The sequence below is a fragment of the Nansenia antarctica genome (assembly GCF_963989245.1).
Source record: "Nansenia antarctica genome assembly, chromosome: 4".
In the NCBI taxonomy this organism is placed as follows: Eukaryota; Metazoa; Chordata; class Actinopteri; order Argentiniformes; family Microstomatidae; genus Nansenia; species Nansenia antarctica.
In genome coordinates this window covers 50,904,346-50,923,686 of record NC_137689.1, presented here as the reverse complement: position 1 = coordinate 50,923,686, position 19,341 = coordinate 50,904,346, and the positions used below count along the sequence as shown (strand labels likewise).

Genomic DNA, 19,341 nt, shown 5'->3' with positions numbered 1-19,341 from the left:
GTTAGCACTGATAGTTAATTATACAATATTAGCCCTATAAAGCGAGCTTGCTTACTAATCAGGAATTATAACTACAATGGAATAGTCATATATTATGTGTGTAGCTGAACAAAAATCTACTTCCACCTGCTCAATGGTCGAACTTAATCTCACAAAAATATTTTTAAAACCTAAAAATAAAACTATATGCAGCCATAGGCTAAGAAGTCTAAGAATTGTACACTGTTATACTTACTTGTATAATGGGATGTAACAATAAACTTGAAACTTGTGTTGTATACTGAATAGGCCTAGCAATTGAGACTATAAAGGAATAGACTCCGTGAATATATGTATTTGGAAAAACAGTTATAGAGCAGTTGTTTGCCTATCATCAATCTATGTTGTTTGATAGGCTTAACTTTGAAATGTTGGCCTGCCAAGAGCATCTTAACGTACAAACGTACAGTGCATTGCAATCAAAGATTTGCTGACTTGATTTTTGTTTGTGAGGCAAGACAGTCAAGGGGACCTTGAATGCTATGAAATTAAATAATTTTTCATAGATAACACAAATCAATACAAGACGCACACACATAGATTCAGATGCTATTGAGTGGGCTGTCTTTGTAAGATAGCCTACACAACCATTTGTTTATGATTCAACTAATAAACTATATGTGGGACAAAGTAATAGGCCTATATGGTTAATACAAATGGTTAGCTCAAACAAAGATACCTGAGAAACGTGATAGGTATATTAATGAATGTAAGTATATCATTACACACATTACATTGTAAAACGTAGAATATTCCATTTAAGTTCATGCCACAAAATAGACTGTACAATTCGAGTAAAAACATATAATCGAATATCATTGACATTTTTGGCATTGCACCTTGGCTGACTATGAGCGATAGTGATGTGGTGAACTCAGACATGACCCCCCAACAACACTCTTACTATCAAATAACAAATCGAAAGGGGGCCAATTCTATCTCTAGGGTCATTAGTTGACTTGCAACTTCAGGGCAACGTAAATGAGCAAGACTCACTGTGGTCAATACCACTTCACTCCACACAATACCTCTGAAGACACTGAATGGATTACAGCCTTCATGTGGAAATCGTGACCAAAACGTGTCCCTTCTAATCTTGGACAGGTTGTCTACATAGCCTATAACCTTTAGGCATAGTGTTTATTATTTATTGAAAATGAATAAGATCTTAAGAAATCCTTCATGGTGGAATAAAACCCTGTCTTCCCTCTCAATGGAACATTCTCTTGTGTGTCATTTCTTGAATGAATCTCTGACATTATAGAACGTCTCCTACAAGTTCATTCACTGTAATTTCAGGCTGCATCAAATTCTGCAGGTCTCAACCTTCTGACCACTGGTCATTATTTTTGGTGCATTGCGCATGCGCAGTCTGTCGTGTCACGCTCAGGAAGGAACTCGTGGGTTTGTGCAGCGCAGGGTAGCAACGGTTATATTTCAGTAAATTAGATAGCCAACATTGTTGCAATATTATCAGTTATCATGGCGGATCCAAGAATAAGGCAGATTAAAATCAAAACTGGCGTTGTCAAGCGGTAGGTACAGTTTTTTTAATTCATAGTATAGCATGCTAACTAAGCTAACAGCCATTAGCATGACATGAGCCTTTGTATCATTCGTATCGTTCACGAGAGTGGGTTCAATAATAAGTGGGTTCAATAATAAGATAATGACCTGTATTTAGTTTGCCACTTGTTGTCACATGACAGTATTTTTCACATGTCATTCTGCACTGTGAACTATGTGGTTTGTGTTAAGTGCGTACGCCCTATCCTGGCCAGCTAACCTGATGGAGTCCTGTCAGCCTCGTCGTTGGGTATTTTGGGGTATGACTAATCCCTGGAACGAAATCGTCCTTTCTAACGTCGTGAAATAGACATCATGTCATATTATGTGTACGGTGCATCTTTCATGTACATATATCGTACTGATCTGAAGTTTACAAAAGAAAATACACGTCATTTATAAAAAAAATAAACGTTGTTTTGGTCATGTTGACCAACATTTATTAACTGGAACTACATTCCATTTCAGCGTTTAGGCTTCCCCCGGTTAGACAGTGTTGTTGGTAGCTAGCTAAGCTAAGCTAGTGAGATGCTGTTCATCAATGTTGGGAGCGGCTCCTGACATACATTCGTGCGTCTGTCATTTATTCTCTGCTTATCAAACATACACAAGCAAAGATTAACATCAAATATGTATAATATTCCAGTACTATCGGTCCTGACTATTCTAGCTAACGTCAGATAGCTATCTGGCCCTTTGAACAACAGTGGCTGGCTACATTAGATTACATTAGATTAGATTAATAAACTTGATTGACATTACAGAGTACGACATGCAGTACATCACATGGTAGCTGGAGGATATCTTTCTGTATTGTCATTCCTGCCTTTGGTTTTAGTGTAAGCTACAATGAGTTAACTGACTCGTTCATTTATATTGCGGAAAATGGGGTGCATGGACTGGGATGACATGCCACATTATTAGTGTACCTCTCTAGTTTTTTTTAACCCTGTTCTGATTGGGTAACTGCATTCACTGCATTCTGAAGCGTTGCACAGAATCAGGATGGAGTGGGTTGGAGCAAAAATGTTCAACCATATCTAGGCAACTGCTTTTAGGTGGTTGACATGTCAAATGTATTCCATGTTCCCTCCATCGATGGTCCAACAGTCCAACATTATGTGCTCTTCAGGTGAACATCCAATGTGTGTCACAATGAACTACGAGTCAGCGGTTAAGTCACTCTTGGATTTCTTATTGAAGCTTTCCTTTCTGGTTTGGTCTGATCTGTAACTAGGAATGCAAGTCTGGATAGGCCTGGATCTTTCTTATTTATTAATTTACTTGCAGACCAGATGCAGTTTTATCTCTAAATAATAGGGAAAGAAGAATGTTAATGCGTTCATGTGAACATGCATGATAGTTATGTAGCCTAATAGGTTCTTTAGGGAGCAATTCTGGTCATACAGTTGGATATCGTAATGGGAAAATGTGCCTAACTGTAAAAGGGAAGTATGCCTGTGGATCTTTCTCTCTCAACCTCTCCCACTGGCCTTGGTGTAATGCTGTATCGATTGTGTTTTGATTAGGGTCAGATTACTAACAGGCTCCCTGGTGAGAGTGGGTAATGGTGGTGGCTGGTTGAATATCCCTCATAGGTTGATGTCACAGAGAAGGTGGTTAATGCAGTGGAAAAACTCAGGCCTAGTGTAATGATAGTGATGCTTTATCAACTGGTTGAAAGACCTAGATTGAGATGTCTTAATTCCTATTCGTTCCTATTCGCCCCATTTAGAATAGGCCTAGGTCTAATCCATTGAATTAATCAATCAAATGTAGCCTATTTGTATAGCACTTTTTTTTACAATGACAATTGTTTCACATTGCTTCAAAACAAGAACAATTTAAACAATAAATACAATATAAACAATGTGCATTAACACCCAACCATAGACCCCCCAAAAAGCGAGCCAAGCCTACTAAACAAGGGGATACCCATTACCATTTGGCTCACCTGGCCAATAGCATGACTTTACTGTACTGCCCTGGACCCTTCAGCCCTCAGTTCAGAGCCATATGAAACAGACCGCCATCGCTCTCCGTCTCTTTATCTTGTGTCCTCCCCTCTTCCTGTGTCCCCCCCCCCCCTATTCTCTTCTCTGTTTTCAGAGAGCTCTTTCTGGTGGCTTTGCACATTCCAGTCAGTGCCTCTCTGCCCTACCGAGGCGGATGCCCTTAATAAAATGACAACAGTAATTTGCCTTTGTCATTCGGGCCCTGGCACAGGCTACGTCGTGGCTCAAAAATACAGTGCTAGAGGAGGCGGCCGAATGTGTGTGTCGGCTGGCTCTAATTCCCTTTTTTTTCTATTTTCCAGAGAGATGCCTTTTCCATTAAGCCCAGGGTGGCAGGTCTATTTAAAACCAGCCACGACCCCACCCCTCATTCACACACCTCCCAGTCTGAGAGAAATAAGGAAATTAACATCAGGACTGGAGTGTGGGGGGGGGGGGGGAGATGGACATTTTGTTATTAGACTGTCCTTCAGTTTTATTCAAATTATTTCAAACCCCCTCCTCCCTCTCTTTGCTCCCTATTCCTGGGTCTAAACAATCTCAGTGGTGACATCACTCATTCTATGTAAAGCCTGAGAGAGGAGGGAGGGCACGGCGATTGCATATGGTCTCCGTTTAAAAGCGTCTTGATGGAAACGCATTAAAATGAGCAGTAATTGACGTAAAATATGACAGAGTGCTGTTGGCTTCCTCGGCTAAGCAAGGCGCTGTGCAACACTGAGGGAAGGGTCTCTGGTAATGTGGCTGATTAATGAAGGATCACTCACTCACACGCACGCAGCTGATTTTATGAAAAATGAATTTCGTGTCGTCGTCCCGACAAGCAAGCACAGCCGGAAAAAGACTATTAGTCTGGAATCATTATCAATAGCGATATTTTCAAACTCCATTATGCCAATCAGGGTCGGAATTTATTTAATAGATTTAGTTCCATTTGGCCCGTAATTGATAAATAATCAAAATTTATCAATGTACTCGAGCCCATTTTCACTAACAATCAAGGAAAAGTGGCCCATTTACCACCTGACTTGGTCCAAATTAGGGACTAAATTGATGATCAATTAATCCTAGAAAGGGGTGTGTGTGTGTGTGTGTGTGTGTGTGTGTGTGTTAAAAGTGTTTAGATAGATAGGAGTCAGATGAGCGTGGTGATCAGCAGGAGCTGAAGACGTTTTACATCCACAGCTAACGAACACACAGACAGACCTCAGATTTATACCGACGGTAACACGCCTGAAAATGGCCTTGTTAGTTGATCGAAAACATATATTATAATGGCAGGAGAGGTTATTAATTAATTAATTTATCTTTATTTCACAGATGAGTTGATTTAGAACACATTCTACTTACCTCTATTTTAAAGAGGCCTAATTGAGAACACATTCTATTAAACGACCGGCAGTGAGGTGGTTAGGGTCTTGGTTAGAGCCAATTTTGAAGCTGATGAGGATGGTTAAGCAGTCATGATTAATATGAGGGGTCAGATTGGAAAAGCAGTGAACAGAGGGCTTGGTTAAGTTTTCCTCAGAGACAATGCTTTTCTGTCTTTCTCTTTTTGTCCAAAACATCTCAAGATGACTTCTTACCCTTTCGTTGTGCTGTTTGAACTAACTGTGTAATCTTCTTTCTTTTCTTGTCTTCTGCAGGCTGGTGAAGGATGAAAGTATGTACATTAAGGAGGCCAAGCAACAAGAGGAGAAGATTGTGCGCCTGAAAGCAGAGGCAAAAGTGTCAGAAGATGAATATGTCATTAAGAAACAGGTAGGTGAAATGAGGGGTGAAAATATGTTTTCCAAGGGAAGGAATTCTTTTTATGCCTCATGCTAAAGCTGTCAAATGAAGGCGATGGACACTGGCAACTCATGATTTTGCCACTGGCAGTGATCATGAGTCAAAAGGGATTGTCTTAATAGTCCAAAATAATGTCCAAAAATAACCTAATTGGACTGGTAGGGACATACCTCCTCATGTACGTGAGCATCATCCTACTTTGTCAAAGTTTATTAGCCTAAAACTAATGATTGTCTGGTTTAATGAGGCAATAAATTGATTGATATTATGAGTATGATAACCATAGTCAACTAAGACTAAAATCTGAATACAAATGTTTTTCTTTATGTATATATTATCTCATACTTTCATAAAGAAAGTGAGAGATTTTTCCTTTCCAGTGTACTTTAACAAGTCACTGATCATTTTTTTCAGAGAGAGAATTTTACAGTACAGATAATATGTGGAGCCCTCCTACATTCATAATGAGGTCAGTCCAGGATGATTATGAAGAATTAGGTTTTGAGGGGAATCATTAGTGATTTTGTAATTTGCCCATGAGGATTTAATGACATTATGTAACTTTCTGAGGAGTTTCATAATTACTGACACATGCTGGTAATTTAGTGCCGCTAACAAATCGCTGGCCCATATCTCTCGTTCTCTCTCTCTCCCCCTCTCCCTCCCCCTCTGCATATCTCTTTCTATCTTTGTGTACATTGACAGGAGAATGAGAGGGTCTAGAAGATAACTCCCCATAGTGGTGTTACTCGACTGTCTGCTACCTAGGGATGCACTGATACCGATATCAGTACTCGTACTCGATACTGTGCTCATGTACTCATTCTCGTAAAACTACTCCGATACATCTACTCCCGTTACCACTTTGCGGCAACATAACGTAACCTCTCGTAGCAGGTAGGCAGAGGAGGAACAATGTCAGCAGTTTGGAGATATTTTAGGATAAGCGATGATGACGGCAAAAGTAGAGCAGACTGTAAATTATAGGGATGCACGATACGCATTTTTTCCAACCGATACCGATAACCGATGTTTAGCTGCTTCTCGTGGCCGATAACCAGTGTTGCCACAGTTACTTTGAAAAAGTATTCTGATTACTGATTACTCCTTTAAAAAGTAATCTAGTTACTTTACTGATTACTTGATTTTAAAAGTAACTAAGTTAGATTACTAGTTACTTTTTTAGTTACTATTGGCAGCTGCCTAGGCACCCGACCCCCCCCCCCCCCCCCGCAACATAAAAATGAAAACTGGTTTTGCCAAAACTCACTTTATTTTAACAGTAACTTAAATTACATAATTAAACTTTAAACAATAACTTAAAACAACAAAATAAAGAGTCTTTCTTTGCCTCACCCAACATAAATACTTGTTTTTAAACAATAAAATAAATATAATCTTTATTTAACAGTAACTAGCAAGGAGTGGTTTCACAAAACCTAAAACCTACCCTGACCATTCAGATATGATCCTAATATAATCCTAAACTGGGTGAGTCTGAGTTTATCAATGATCAACATTTATGTTCTTGTCATCCTTTGCTGACACAAACTCAAAATAATCCTTATATTTCCAGCTATTTAACGCATATCTCTGTTCTCGCTCCATTGTGTAGGCTACGCTTCTGTTTACACTGTGCAATCAGCGTGGTGATACAGGTGAGCGATTCTGCTGCAATCTCGCGATAGTCGAGAGCTGTTTTTTGCGGGCATGGCCTTCCATAGTAACCTCGTGTTGAAAACGTGAGCACTGACGTCACTCCCCAAGACGCGAGAAATGTTTGTTTACTATCGAACATTACAAAGAAATACTGCATTTAGCCTAAGTTATGAGGTAGTTACGCAATAGTAACGCACAGCCACTTGAATAAGTAACTTTAATCCGATTACTGATTTGGAAATAGTATCGCGTTAGAATACTCGTTAGTTACTGGGAAAAGTATTCAGATTAGAGTAACGCGTTACTTAGTAACGCGTTACCGGCATCACTGCCGATAACCGATATGATAACAGATATAATTTCACAGTTGATAACCTGTAGTTCATGCACACCTGAAGGTAAGAAAGGCTATGTAGTGAGCAAAGATTGATGATTTCAGTGTTTCCTCCAGGAATTTTTACAATGGTGGCGGGTAGCGCTGCGCGCGAGCGCGTTTTTTTCTGAAACGCGCACGCGCGCTCAAAACAACGACGTAATTTCAGCCAAAACTCGAGGAAAAAAATAATAAAATGTTTTCCTGTACTTCTCCCGTGTGTCTCTTATTGTCTGTGTCTGCATGTTTTTCCAGCATGTAATTCCGTTGTCAATAAAAAAATCGTCTCCCACGACTCTTTCCGGACACGTTGGAATTTTTACCGTAACCCCCGGAGAACCAAAGTTATTAAGCCGCAAAGGGTGCCTCATTTACCGCTGCTGGAGGAAAGTACCGCTTACCGCTGACAGCGGGGAGAGGAAATATTTCTACCCGGGAATTCGCTCCTTGCTGTGTCCACGGTGATAGGAGTGGAGGATCGACTCCATTCAAAAACTTTTCGATTCCATGGCTTGTCCTCTTTCCGGACACATTGGAATTTTTACCGTAACCCCCGGAGAACCAAAGTTATTAAGCCGCAAAGGGTGCCTCATTTACCGCTGCTGGAGGAAAGTACCGCTTACCCAGGCCCGGATTAACCCCCTAGGGTGCCCTAGGGTGACCAGACTTGATGTGTGCCCCCCCCCCCCCCCCCAACACACACACCCTCCTACTTTGCAAGTGAAAGTGTGATATTTACTATGGTTACAAAACCCATAGATTTACAAGAGCATATATCAAGGCAGTGGGCCTTGAGTCCAAAAAGTTCATCTATCAACCCAGTATCTTTCAAATACTGAATTACCTGTTTGTCCATTTTGATTGCACTTCCTAATAAACTCTCATAAAAAATTGTCCCAGTTGTGTCCGATAAAATACAAATGGACAGAGACCGAATCATAGTCCCTCATTTCATCGGTGGGTGACCATAACCCAATCGTGATCTTAGAATGATAAGGTTCTATCTCCGTTTAGAATGATAAGGTTCTATCTCCGTTTAGAATGATAAGGTTCTATCTCAGTTTAGAACGATAAGGTTCTATCTCCGTTTAGAACGATAAGGTTCTATCTCCGTTTAGAATGATAAGGTTCTATCTCCGTTTAGAATGATACGGTTCTATCTCCGTTTAGAATGATAAGGTTCTATCTCCGTTTAGAATGATAAGGTTCTATCTCCGTTCGTTTAGAATGATAAGGTTCTATCTCCGTTTAGAATGGGAAGGTTCTATCTCCGTTTAGAATGATAAGGTTCTATCTCCGTTTAGAATGATAAGGTTCTATCTCCGTTTAGAATGATACGGTTCTATCTCCGTTTAGAATGATACGGTTCTATCTCCGTTTAGAATGATAAGGTTCTATCTCCGTTTAGAATGATAAGGTTCTATCTCCGTTTAGGGTAGTTCAGAGATATTGAGCGTCAACGTTTTTACGAGAGGGTCACACAGGACTCGTTAGCCCATGCAAATAAGTCGTTTGTTTTCGAGGTGATTAGCCATGTGGATTTCCCAGTGTTTGCTTTGAGCGCAGAGCCGTGTGCCAGAGAGTACAATTGTTTAAAGGAGCAGGCAGGGCATACGTTTGTTGGAAATCTGCCATCTCGGGGCCATCGCGGCAAAATTCAGTTAGAAGTTCCAAACAACTTCCACCCTACAGTATATATATATAGGTCTCTTCATTGTCCGAATAATTTGGTGCCCCCCCATTGGCTGGTGCCCCAGGGCATTCACCCGATGCAATGTATGGATAATCCGGGCTTGCGTTTACCGCTGACAGCGGGGAGAGGAAATATTTCTACCCGGGAATTCGCTCCTTGCTGTGTCCACGGTGATAGGAGTGGAGGATCGTAGTTTGTAGACTAGACGCAGCCTAGATGTATTCGACCAATCACAAAACAGTTTTGCAAGCGCGTCGCTTCGCGCTTGTGGGTGTGTCTAGCGCTGTGAAGGTCTGAAAAGCGGCCTATTTTTTATTTTTATTTTTTTTTGAGAAATCTGAATGGTGGCGGAGGAAATTCCATCGTGGCGGCCCGCCACGATGAAATGCATGTAGAGGAAACACTGGATTTAATATTCCATAGTGATCTCACCAAATCTAACTTACATCACTATTGTTAACACAACAAAGAGAACACTTCTGACTCTTCAAATGTTGAAATCATTTAAGCCTCTTTCACACATAGTTCCCTGTAACTTCAATGGAATTCCAAGCTGTGCCGTCCAGCCATTTTCGCCGTTCACTCATGAGTCAAATGCCGGTAGATTCGTGTCTTGCTCCCTTTAACACATGTCGGCGTTTCCCTGGTTGCGAGATCTAAACTACTAGAACTGAAAGCGGCAGGTAACAGGCATGTAACATCCATATGCTGTATATATAAATAAATATATTTGACTACCAGCAAGACACCGGAGCACTCGTATCTATAACAAACGCGGAGATTGTATGAGCCCCGCGTCAGTCAGCTTTTCCGTAGAAATACATCGCTCCGTTATATATCTAACGTTACATGTTTTAAGGCTGATCTGTGCATGATAGTGCTGCATTATGTTGATCTATTTATATCAATCTATTCTTGCCAATTCCTTATTACCAGTGGAAAGGGGGAAGGCTAAAACACTTTGAATGGAATATTTCCGTTCAATGGAGGAAGCATGATACTCGCGAGTTCATCTCTCTTTTCCCCCCGTTGATGTATTAAACAATCTAAGCAATCTAATCAGAGCAGTTGTTATTATGTAATATTATTGATGGATGTGCCATTTTTGATGGAGAGCAGTGAGCGGATGACTGGATGTGAGCATGTATTTGACTAATGTCGATAGATTCGCGTCTTGCTCCGAAACCGGAGCTGTCGGCGCAGACAGGATTTTACAGCGTTCCTTCAAACTATCGTAATTCATGAACTATATGCCCATTGCCCAATCTAAAAAAAATCAAACAGTTTCTGAAAGCAGAGAAGTTGCACTTTTTTAGGCTTGTTACGGTAGTTCACCGAACTTTTGCCGAACATGTATTGCAAACGCAATCTGCCTCAGAAACCCTGAAAAATTTCCACACCGGGGAAGCCATGTTTCGCTCTCGTCTCTCCACTGCGTGGCTGTACGCAGGCGCAGCATCATGAGCGCGACAACCGGAACCAGAAATATTTCCGGCTTCATATTATCGGCTCTATATCGGCTAAAATTTAATAAAACCGATAAATATTTAATAACATTCATTTACCAATATCGGGCCGATAATACCGTGCATCCCTAGTAAATTATGCTCTGCTAAATTCTCTATATGTGACAGTCTGGTGAAAGAGGTTGGAAACAAGTTGGTAATCGTCAAGTCGCAAAAATGACCAAAACATTTTTTCCAGTTTTGCTTTTTCATATTACGAAAGTTTAAGTGTTGAAGAGCCCATTCAATATACCAAACTCAACTGTTTGAGGGTCACTAAATACTTATAATTTGTCAACGAATTCAGTTTGTTTTTGATTCACCGTATCGTCTGCCTTCCTGATTTGTACTTCGGTGAGTGTTGGTGATACATGGCTTGTAAACAAACTTACATATTAGGCCTGTTCAAAGGGACTGTGTGATCATCCAGTTATGTAGTAGTGTGTCTTGCATGTTCATGTTCTATTAGCATGTTGTGATGTGCTAAACATGCAGTTTTATGTTACATAGCAATGTTTTTTGTTAGCTACTAGCTAGCTACCAACACAGAGGTAGCAAACACATCTGTTTTGATTAAGGGGGTGTTCTCACTAGAACATTTGCTTCATTTGAAACAGAGTTTAGGATAAAGTTCGCTTTGCTCTGCGTCGTTTGGAGCTGTGAGAACGCACATTCGAAGTAACTCCCGGAGCAAAGAACCCTCGGATGCTCCGCTTGAAAAGGGTGGTTTTGCTTCGGTTAGAAACGACGCGTCCATCACTTTGCTTCGCTTCGCTTTTGGTGAGAACGCTGCCCGACGCAGTCCATAGGAAAACAACAGCGCAAGCGTGTTGATCTGTATAAGAGAGGGACGAACGGGCAATTTTCTCTTTTTCTGACCAATCAACTACCACGTCTGTAACTTCGATTGCGTATGTTACTTCGTTTACATGAAGGGCTGTGAGAACGCAAATCAGAGAAATAATTTATGCAACAATGTTGCAAACTCTTCCACTTGCTCCGGGTCTCGATTCGGACTTTCATGTGAGAACATGTCCTAAGAGCGTTAGACCTGATTTGCGGTGTACCAACATTCAAATAACCATATCTTCTTCAACTATTCTAATTTCAATGTATGACACATCATTTGAAAGCTTACAATCTGCACTTTTCGTAATCTGTAAAAACAATCCTTGCAGGCTTGGAGACCAAAACACCAGACCCTGTCATATATTGAATTTGTTACAGTCAGAAAACGAGGAACAGCTGATGAAAATAAAACAGGTTTTCAAAGTCATTGTAAGAACTATAATCAGGGGTGCACATAACTGGTGCGCCAGTGCGCATGCGTCGCCAAAATGCATGCTGCGCGGCAGATCAGCCGCATGAGGGCGCTTTTGCTCACCCAAAAAAAAAAAAAAAAAAAGTTGATCACAAAAAAAACATCCTCTACCATGGTTGAAATTGAGGACAGTGATAATTTACAGCAGTCAAGAGAGCAGTGATGATGACGATTAAGCTTGTAGTATAAATAAATGCTTAGGCTGTAACTTTTTGTTGAAAAGTTGATTTCAGTGTTTACAGAACAGAGCAGTGCTTAAAGAGATCAGTTGATTTCATTGTGTTTAAAGGAGTTTGACAGACTTTCATGCTTAAAGAGCAGTCATTTGATTTTGCATTTGTTTCTTTTGTTTTGCACACAATCATTTGTTCGTTCATCTTTATTTATGAATAAATGTCGTTTTGCTAATATAAGTTATCCATGTATCCCTTTTTCATCCATCCTGTGGGACGGGTCGTGACTCGCGAGCTCGGGGAGCACCAAGCAGCATCCCTAGGTGCTCCTCTGAGCACTGGCCCCAAAAAGTTATGTGCACCCCTGACTATAATGGTATTATTAAGTACTTGGTATCGGTACTCTGTATCTCTGTATCTGCAAGTACCTAAATGTAAGTAGTGTTAGTGGTCTGAAAAAAAGTGGTATCGGTGCATCCCTACTGCTACCTCTCACTGTTATTTTATTTGAATAAGGCCTCTTCTCTTCTCTTGAATATGCATCTGGAAGGGATGTTACAGCTCTTGTAGAACATGCAATTTCTTCTCTTTTTACGTATGTTTGTTATCTTACTAATACTAACGAGTGAACTGGTGGTTGTGGTAACAGTAGCCTAGGAGCGTCCTTGCTAGTTCTCCCCGTAGCATTTCTGTTTCTCTGGTTGTCCCATTGTTTTGTTTGTTCATTCAGAGACGAGTGGGCCGACGAGTGGTGAGGAGGGTAGGCTCATGTTAAATGGTGGGATTTGGAGGCCAGATGGATTATGGTTGGAGATGAGAGGTTGGAGGCAGGATGGATTAGAGGTTTTTATTTTAATGGAATCAATACGCTCTAAGTGTCATCTTTATCCTGCGCTGATGGGATCATTCCACTGCACTGGAAGGGCACAGTGACCTTTCTCTGCTTTTAGCACCTCTCTACTCAGTCTGGCTCACCTTGTGAGTTTTTAGATATGTGTGTGTGTGCGTGTGCGTGTGTCTCTCCATATCTCTTGTGTGTATGTCTGTGTCTTTACATGTCATCTATGTGTTTGTGTCCCTCCCCTCACTGCTGGGCTGGTGAAAGCAGAGTGTTGTGAGCTAGGTGTGTCTGACAGTGTTAGCAGAGTGTTGTGAGCTAGGTGTGTCTGACAGTGTTAGCAGAGTGTTGTGAGCTAGGTGTGTCTGACAGTGTTAGCAGAGTGTCGTGAGCTAGGTGTGTCTGACGGTGTTAGCAGAGTGTCGTGAGCTAGGTGTGTCTGACAGTGTTAGCTGGGTCTACGCCGCTCCTCAGGGTGCCAGTCAGGGGAATTCCACATTAGCTCTGCCTGTGAGAGTAACCCAGGCTTTAACATAGTTTCACCCCAGGCGTAGTAATACCCGTCTACGCTTCATCACCGTGCCTCCTGCTCTGGGCCTTTCCTCTCCGCCCAGGTGTGTGTGTGCAGTCAGAGTGAAAAGGTCCCCCGCTGGCCCAACTCCCTGCCCGATCAATAACTCAATAACATTTTTCACGCAGCAAGCTTGTTGTGAGATGTTAACCATAGCACAGCATATGTGGGATACCCAAGCACACATTGCCAGGAACTGGAACATAACTCATACTAAATTCGGAGACGCAGTTGATCTGTAACGAAAAGCTCGCTGAAAGAAACACTGGAGTTTACTGCCAGACTAAAAAGCATTTTTACTAAATAGCATTTTTGTCCAGGATTTGTCTGGGGCCGTTTCCTGGACCCAGGTTGAGTCTGATCCTGACCTGTCAAAGGAGATTCTAAATTGAACATCATCTTACATTCAGGAATAGGCCCAGGAAACAAGCCCTTTTTTGAAGACATTTTAGGAATGTTTTGAATACAGGATTGTAACCTACAGTGCCCTGCGTACGTAATGGGACAGTGAAGCATTTTTCTTCTTTTGTGTCTATACTATATTTCTCCAAAAGTTTGGATTTTAAATCAAACAGTTGCTATGAGGTGAGAGTATTGATTGTCAGCTTTTATATAAGGATTTTTTACATTCACAAACACCTTTTATACAGTACATTGTCCTCTTTTTTCAGGGCACCTAAAGTAATGGGAAAGATTAATATAATGTCCAAATTAAGCAATCATGTTTAGTATTTGGTCGACAATCCTTTGCATGCAATAACTGCCTGAAGGCTGCGCCCTTTGACCCCACCAGACTCTAGGTTGCTTCTCTGGTGATGCTCTGCCAGGCCTTTATTTCAGCCATCTTAAGTCAAGAACCTTCTACTTTTTGGCCCTGGAAAACACCCTAGTTGCTATGGCAGCGTGTTTTGGGTTATTGTCTTGCTGATGAAGTGCCATCCACTGAATTGTACTCGAGCTGTTTCAGAATACATTCTGCTACTGACATCAGCAGCTACATCATCAATTAAGATAAGTTAGCTAATGCTAATGTCAGCTTTACATGCCCAAACCATAACACCCCCTCCACCATATTTCACAGATGAGGTAGTATGCTGTAAATGTTGCACAGAACCTTTTTTCTCCAAACATTTCTTTTACAATCCCTCTGGTACATAGGAGCCTATTAGTCTTTTATCTCCACAAGTTTGCATCTGCACAACAATTTATCTCCACAAGTTTGCATCTGCAAGCTTTTTCTTTAGCAAACTAACCTGACCATCCTTTTTTGCTGAGCTCACCGGTGTCTTTTTAATGATGTTCCAAACTGACTAACCAGAAATCCCTGTCAAGCTAATTGTCCCATTAATAACAATAATTGTTTGATTTCAAATCTATACTTTTGGAGTGTAGAGCCAAAAGAAGAAAACATGCTTCACTGTTACGTACACAGGGCACTGTATATTTCTATGCAGGCCTCGTAAGTTAGGAAGTCAGCACCTCTCTATTTATTAAGGTGGTGTTGACCTCTGAATTTGTAAATGGCTCTATGAAACTGAACTGCTGGTGATGAGGATGATGGTAACACTCTCTCTCTCTTTGTGTGGTTGCAGCTGGAGGTGTTGGCGGAGTCCAAGATGATGGTCCCAGAATGTCACCGGCGCCTGGCCATTGCACACGCAGACCTTCTCCAGTTACTGGTAAGCACATGCCTCACTGTACTCCCCTGTTGTTTGCTAACAATGCTCTGGCACATTAGTGCTCTGTACATTAGTACACTGCATACAAGCCTCTTCCAGGGGCTAGGTGGACGACCCCTCAGCGGATTGCATACCTCTGGATCAGATGCTAAATGTTAGGAGTAGATTTATATTAATAGGACTATGGTTAATAGGACATAATCATGCTTTGAGATGTGGTTAAACCCCCTGTTACAGTCTGGCTGCCTGCCAAGCAGCTGTTTAAAGTCGTGATTAAGACACCCCATGAAATATGTAGTTATTTTTAAAGAAATATGGACATATCAATATTTGATCTTCTTTCAAACAATATCTATAGTGAATATATAACTTTAATAATATCTAGTGAAAATGTAACTTTATAATTTATTTAACAAACACTTTGAAAAAGTTAGGACACCCTATGCCCTAATAACCTGTATTTCCCCCTATAACCCCATGAAATAACCTAAATTAGACGTTTCCTACAACTGTCTACCAGTCTCTGACATTGACAGGAAGAAAGTTTTTCCCACTCCTCCATGCAGAACACCTCACAGCATCTCAATAGGATTACAGTCCAGGCTTTGACTTGGCCATTCCAAAACTCTCCATATCTTTGGAATTTTTTGGGACATTGTCATGTTTCATGGTCCACATCCGCTTACATTTTTGGACAGATGGTCCCACATTTTCCTCAAGCACCCTCTGATATAATAAAACATTCATAGTGGATTCTATGATGGTGAGCTGGCCAGGCCCTGCTGCAGCAAAGCAGCCCCAAATGTTGTCTTTGGTTTGAGCCAAACATTTCTTCTGTTACTGTGCCCAAATAATTCATCTTTGGATTAATCTTTACAAAGCACATTGTTCCAGAAGACCTGGGGTTTGTCTAGGTGTTCTCTGGTCAACTGTCGTCCCCTAACCCTAATCCTGGCCTTGCCCTGATGTTTTTATTTTTTATTTGTTTACACCTCCCATGAAAATCAAACTTGTGCATTCTCTTTCTGATGGTAGAGGCATATACTTTGACATCAACTGTGGCAAGAGCTACCTGTAGGTCCCGTGATGACATTTAGGATTGTTGGAGACTTCTTTAAGCATCTTGCAGTCTGCTCTTTGGCTGAACTTGCCATGTTGGCAGTTGTTTTAAATGTTCTCCACTATTTTCCGGACAGTGGAATGGCTGATTTCTAATTGTTTGGAGATCTTTTTAAATCCCTTACCAGACTCGTATGCATCTACAGCCTTCTTTCTGAAGGCCTCAGAGAGCTCTTTTGATCTCGCTATGGTGACACCACTCACTTCAACAGTCAAGAGCAAACCAAACTAAATGTCTGACATTTAAGTAAGACAGGCACTTCCAAAATCCTCTCTAACGATGTTCTAATCATTTGGACCTGATGTGGTGTACTTGATTCTAATTCTGCATTTTAAGTAGTAATAAATATAGAGGTGTCCTAACTTTTTCCTCACACATTTTAGTTTTCTATTAAAACAACAACAACAAAAAATGCAGTTGTATTTGTTTAGTTACATTATATTACCTCCATCTCTCAATATTAAAAAAATGAAAATCAAATATGTATCAAATATCAATATATTTTTAAAATATGTTAAAAAGGCAATGGTTTTGATGGGGTGTCTTTTTCACATGACTGTATATGTCACACTCCCCAAAGACTGATATAGGAAGTAAAAGGGGGGAGGTTCACACACATGAATATCTCAGGGTCCTCACAATTAACACACAGCCCAAGTCAGGCAGCCATCACCTTCCTGAGAAGCACGTCCTCATCCCACCGCCCACCTCTCCCCTTCACCATCCACACACACACTGAACATATGCACCCACAAACATTCAACCAGTACACAGACATGCATACTCTACTTCTTCACACACACATACAAACACACTCTCTCTCTCTCTCACATGCATGCCGGCTCATCACAGTTCGTTAGCAGCGCTGTCACTGCAGTGGCCACCATAGTAACTCACCAGCGCTCGATTAGCACAGATATTACATTATTAGCACAGATATTATTAGCACAGATATTCTCTCCTAAAGACCTCTTCATGTTCACTACCCCCCAGTACAGTTTTGTTACTGTATAACTTTTTTTACTAAATCACTTTGGATAAAGGCGTCTGTTAAATGCCAAGAACAGACAGACCCACATAATCGCTCCTCTGCATTGAGTTCAAACATTCCTACTGTCATTTGTGGAAACTGCATCTCATATAGTGATTGTTAATGTAAATGTCCATTTGATTGAAATGGGCTGGGCTAGGAAAAGGGATTTTGTAGTTGGGTGGATATTTGATTTAGGTGTGTACTGTGTATGCCGGTGGAATGAACCTGTTTTTTTTGCATGAATATCAATGATGATGAGTGAATGAGACAATACTTCATGTTTTTGCCAACACACAATATGCTTTGCATTTTAAAGCTACCCAGTCACCCACAAATACATTATTCAAATGATAATATGTGCATGTTTGTGTGTTTTTAGGAATCTGAAGAAGACTTGGCTGAATCAGTGGAGTACAAAGAGGCCAAAACCATGCTGGAGTCAGTGAAGCTGGAAGGATAAAGATCTCACACTGAAATGCACTACTTACTTACATGCCCATTCCATTCTCATTGTCTTGTTTGGAAACATAGATAGAAACTGAGTCATTCAAAGTATTTTCTCTCTTTTTTATTTTTCACTTAATTCTACATTTCAAAACAAAGTGCCGATCTGAGAGCTGATCTTAACACGCATTGAGTGTACAACCTCAAAAGCATGCAATAAACATTATTTCTTTCTTTACAATGGAAGTGTGTTAGTTTCTTTGACAGCTGCAAGTGTGTACTTTACCAGCATTGTTTACCTTTGGTCTGCGAGTCACTGGATTAGACAGACAACTCAAATGTTATGCTTCTGTTTTTACAACTCTAATCACATCATTGGCGCAGGCCACTGTGCATATCCACATTCCTAGAATAATGTAGTTGCATTATGTTCTATAACATTCAACCTCAGGCAGATATTGGGCCAATTAGTTATGATGCAATCCCTTTGACATTTCACTGATTTGAAGAGAAATAGTGATCATCACTTTTTAATAATTTGGGATTTGAAGAGAAATAGTGACAGAATTCTGGAAGGATTTCACCATAATTGACTAACTGCATTTAAATTCGACAAATGACAGCAAGGAGAGGTGAAGAAACCCAAATGGATGTAACAATGGGACAGGAGCATCTCTGCCTACACCATAATCTCAGGTGTGTGTGTGTGTGTGTGTGTGTGTGTGTGTGTGTGTGTGTGAGAGAGAGAGAGAGAGAGAGAGAGAGAGAGAGAGAGAGAGAGAGAGAGAGAGAGAGAGAGAGAGAGAGAGAGAGAGAGAGAGAGAGAGAGAGAGAGAGAGAGAGAGAGAGAGAATGTGTTAAGCTGGGGTCAGGGAGAAATAAAGATTTTCATCATGAAGCCATGAGGGTAAGAATGAGGACCACAGACCTGCTCTGGTCAGTATGCAGCAATGTACCTTAAACACTGCCATCGATAACTGGATACTAACAGTTTGTTGGTCCTTAGGCCTAGGACACGTTTCACACGTTTTCATTTGGGATATCATGTTTTTGTTGGCCTACCTGGAGTGTTGTTTAGGCCCAACTAGCCACGATTAAATGGTGTTCAATCGACAAATAAGTAATCGTAATTACCAAGGGAATGCGGGAAGCTATTTCAACAGACTATATGCCTATTTAAATTATGTCTGAGGAAAGCGTGACAAACATCTCATGTTAGGCTATAGTCTACTGTGATCAGTTTGAGTCTCAAAATATTGTATTTTGATAATCTCCATAAATCAGTTTTAGGTAGGTGGCCTGCGGCCTGTTATTTTATTTATTTTCAAAATAGTCTACACTTAGTGGCGTTATGATATTATATATGTTGTTTTAAACCCTCACTGACCAGACAAATTAAGGTTACATTTGGCTTGATCCTTATTTTACAGATTTCGATAATTATCGGGATCACCCCGAAGTCTCATTACTGCCCTAATGAGGCGCCGCTACTCCGTGACATCCAACCGCTCCATCTCGTTA

General features: G+C 40.8%; 1 protein-coding gene across 1 annotated transcript; it reads left to right on the top strand.

The window, feature by feature from the left end:
* Window positions 1–1,423: 1,423 nt before the first annotated feature.
* tbca (tubulin cofactor a) lies at window positions 1,424–18,061 on the top strand. The gene is made up of 4 exons (XM_080528734.1): window positions 1,424–1,574; window positions 5,267–5,381; window positions 15,137–15,223; window positions 17,756–18,061. Exons 1-4 carry the CDS (start codon window positions 1,522–1,524, stop codon window positions 17,834–17,836), a joined length of 336 nt encoding a protein of 111 aa, XP_080384860.1. The 5' UTR covers window positions 1,424–1,521; the 3' UTR covers window positions 17,837–18,061.
* Window positions 18,062–19,341: the final 1,280 nt, after the last annotated feature.

Coding starts and splice junctions, on each gene's coding strand:
- tbca (XM_080528734.1), top strand. CDS start 1,522: ATGGCGGATCCAAGAATAAGGCAGATTAAAATCAAAACTGGCGTTGTC. Junction 5,382..15,136: donor AATATGTCATTAAGAAACAG/GTAGGTGAAATG, acceptor GTGTGGTTGCAG/CTGGAGGTGTTGGCGGAGTC. Junction 15,224..17,755: donor CAGACCTTCTCCAGTTACTG/GTAAGCACATGC, acceptor GTGTGTTTTTAG/GAATCTGAAGAAGACTTGGC.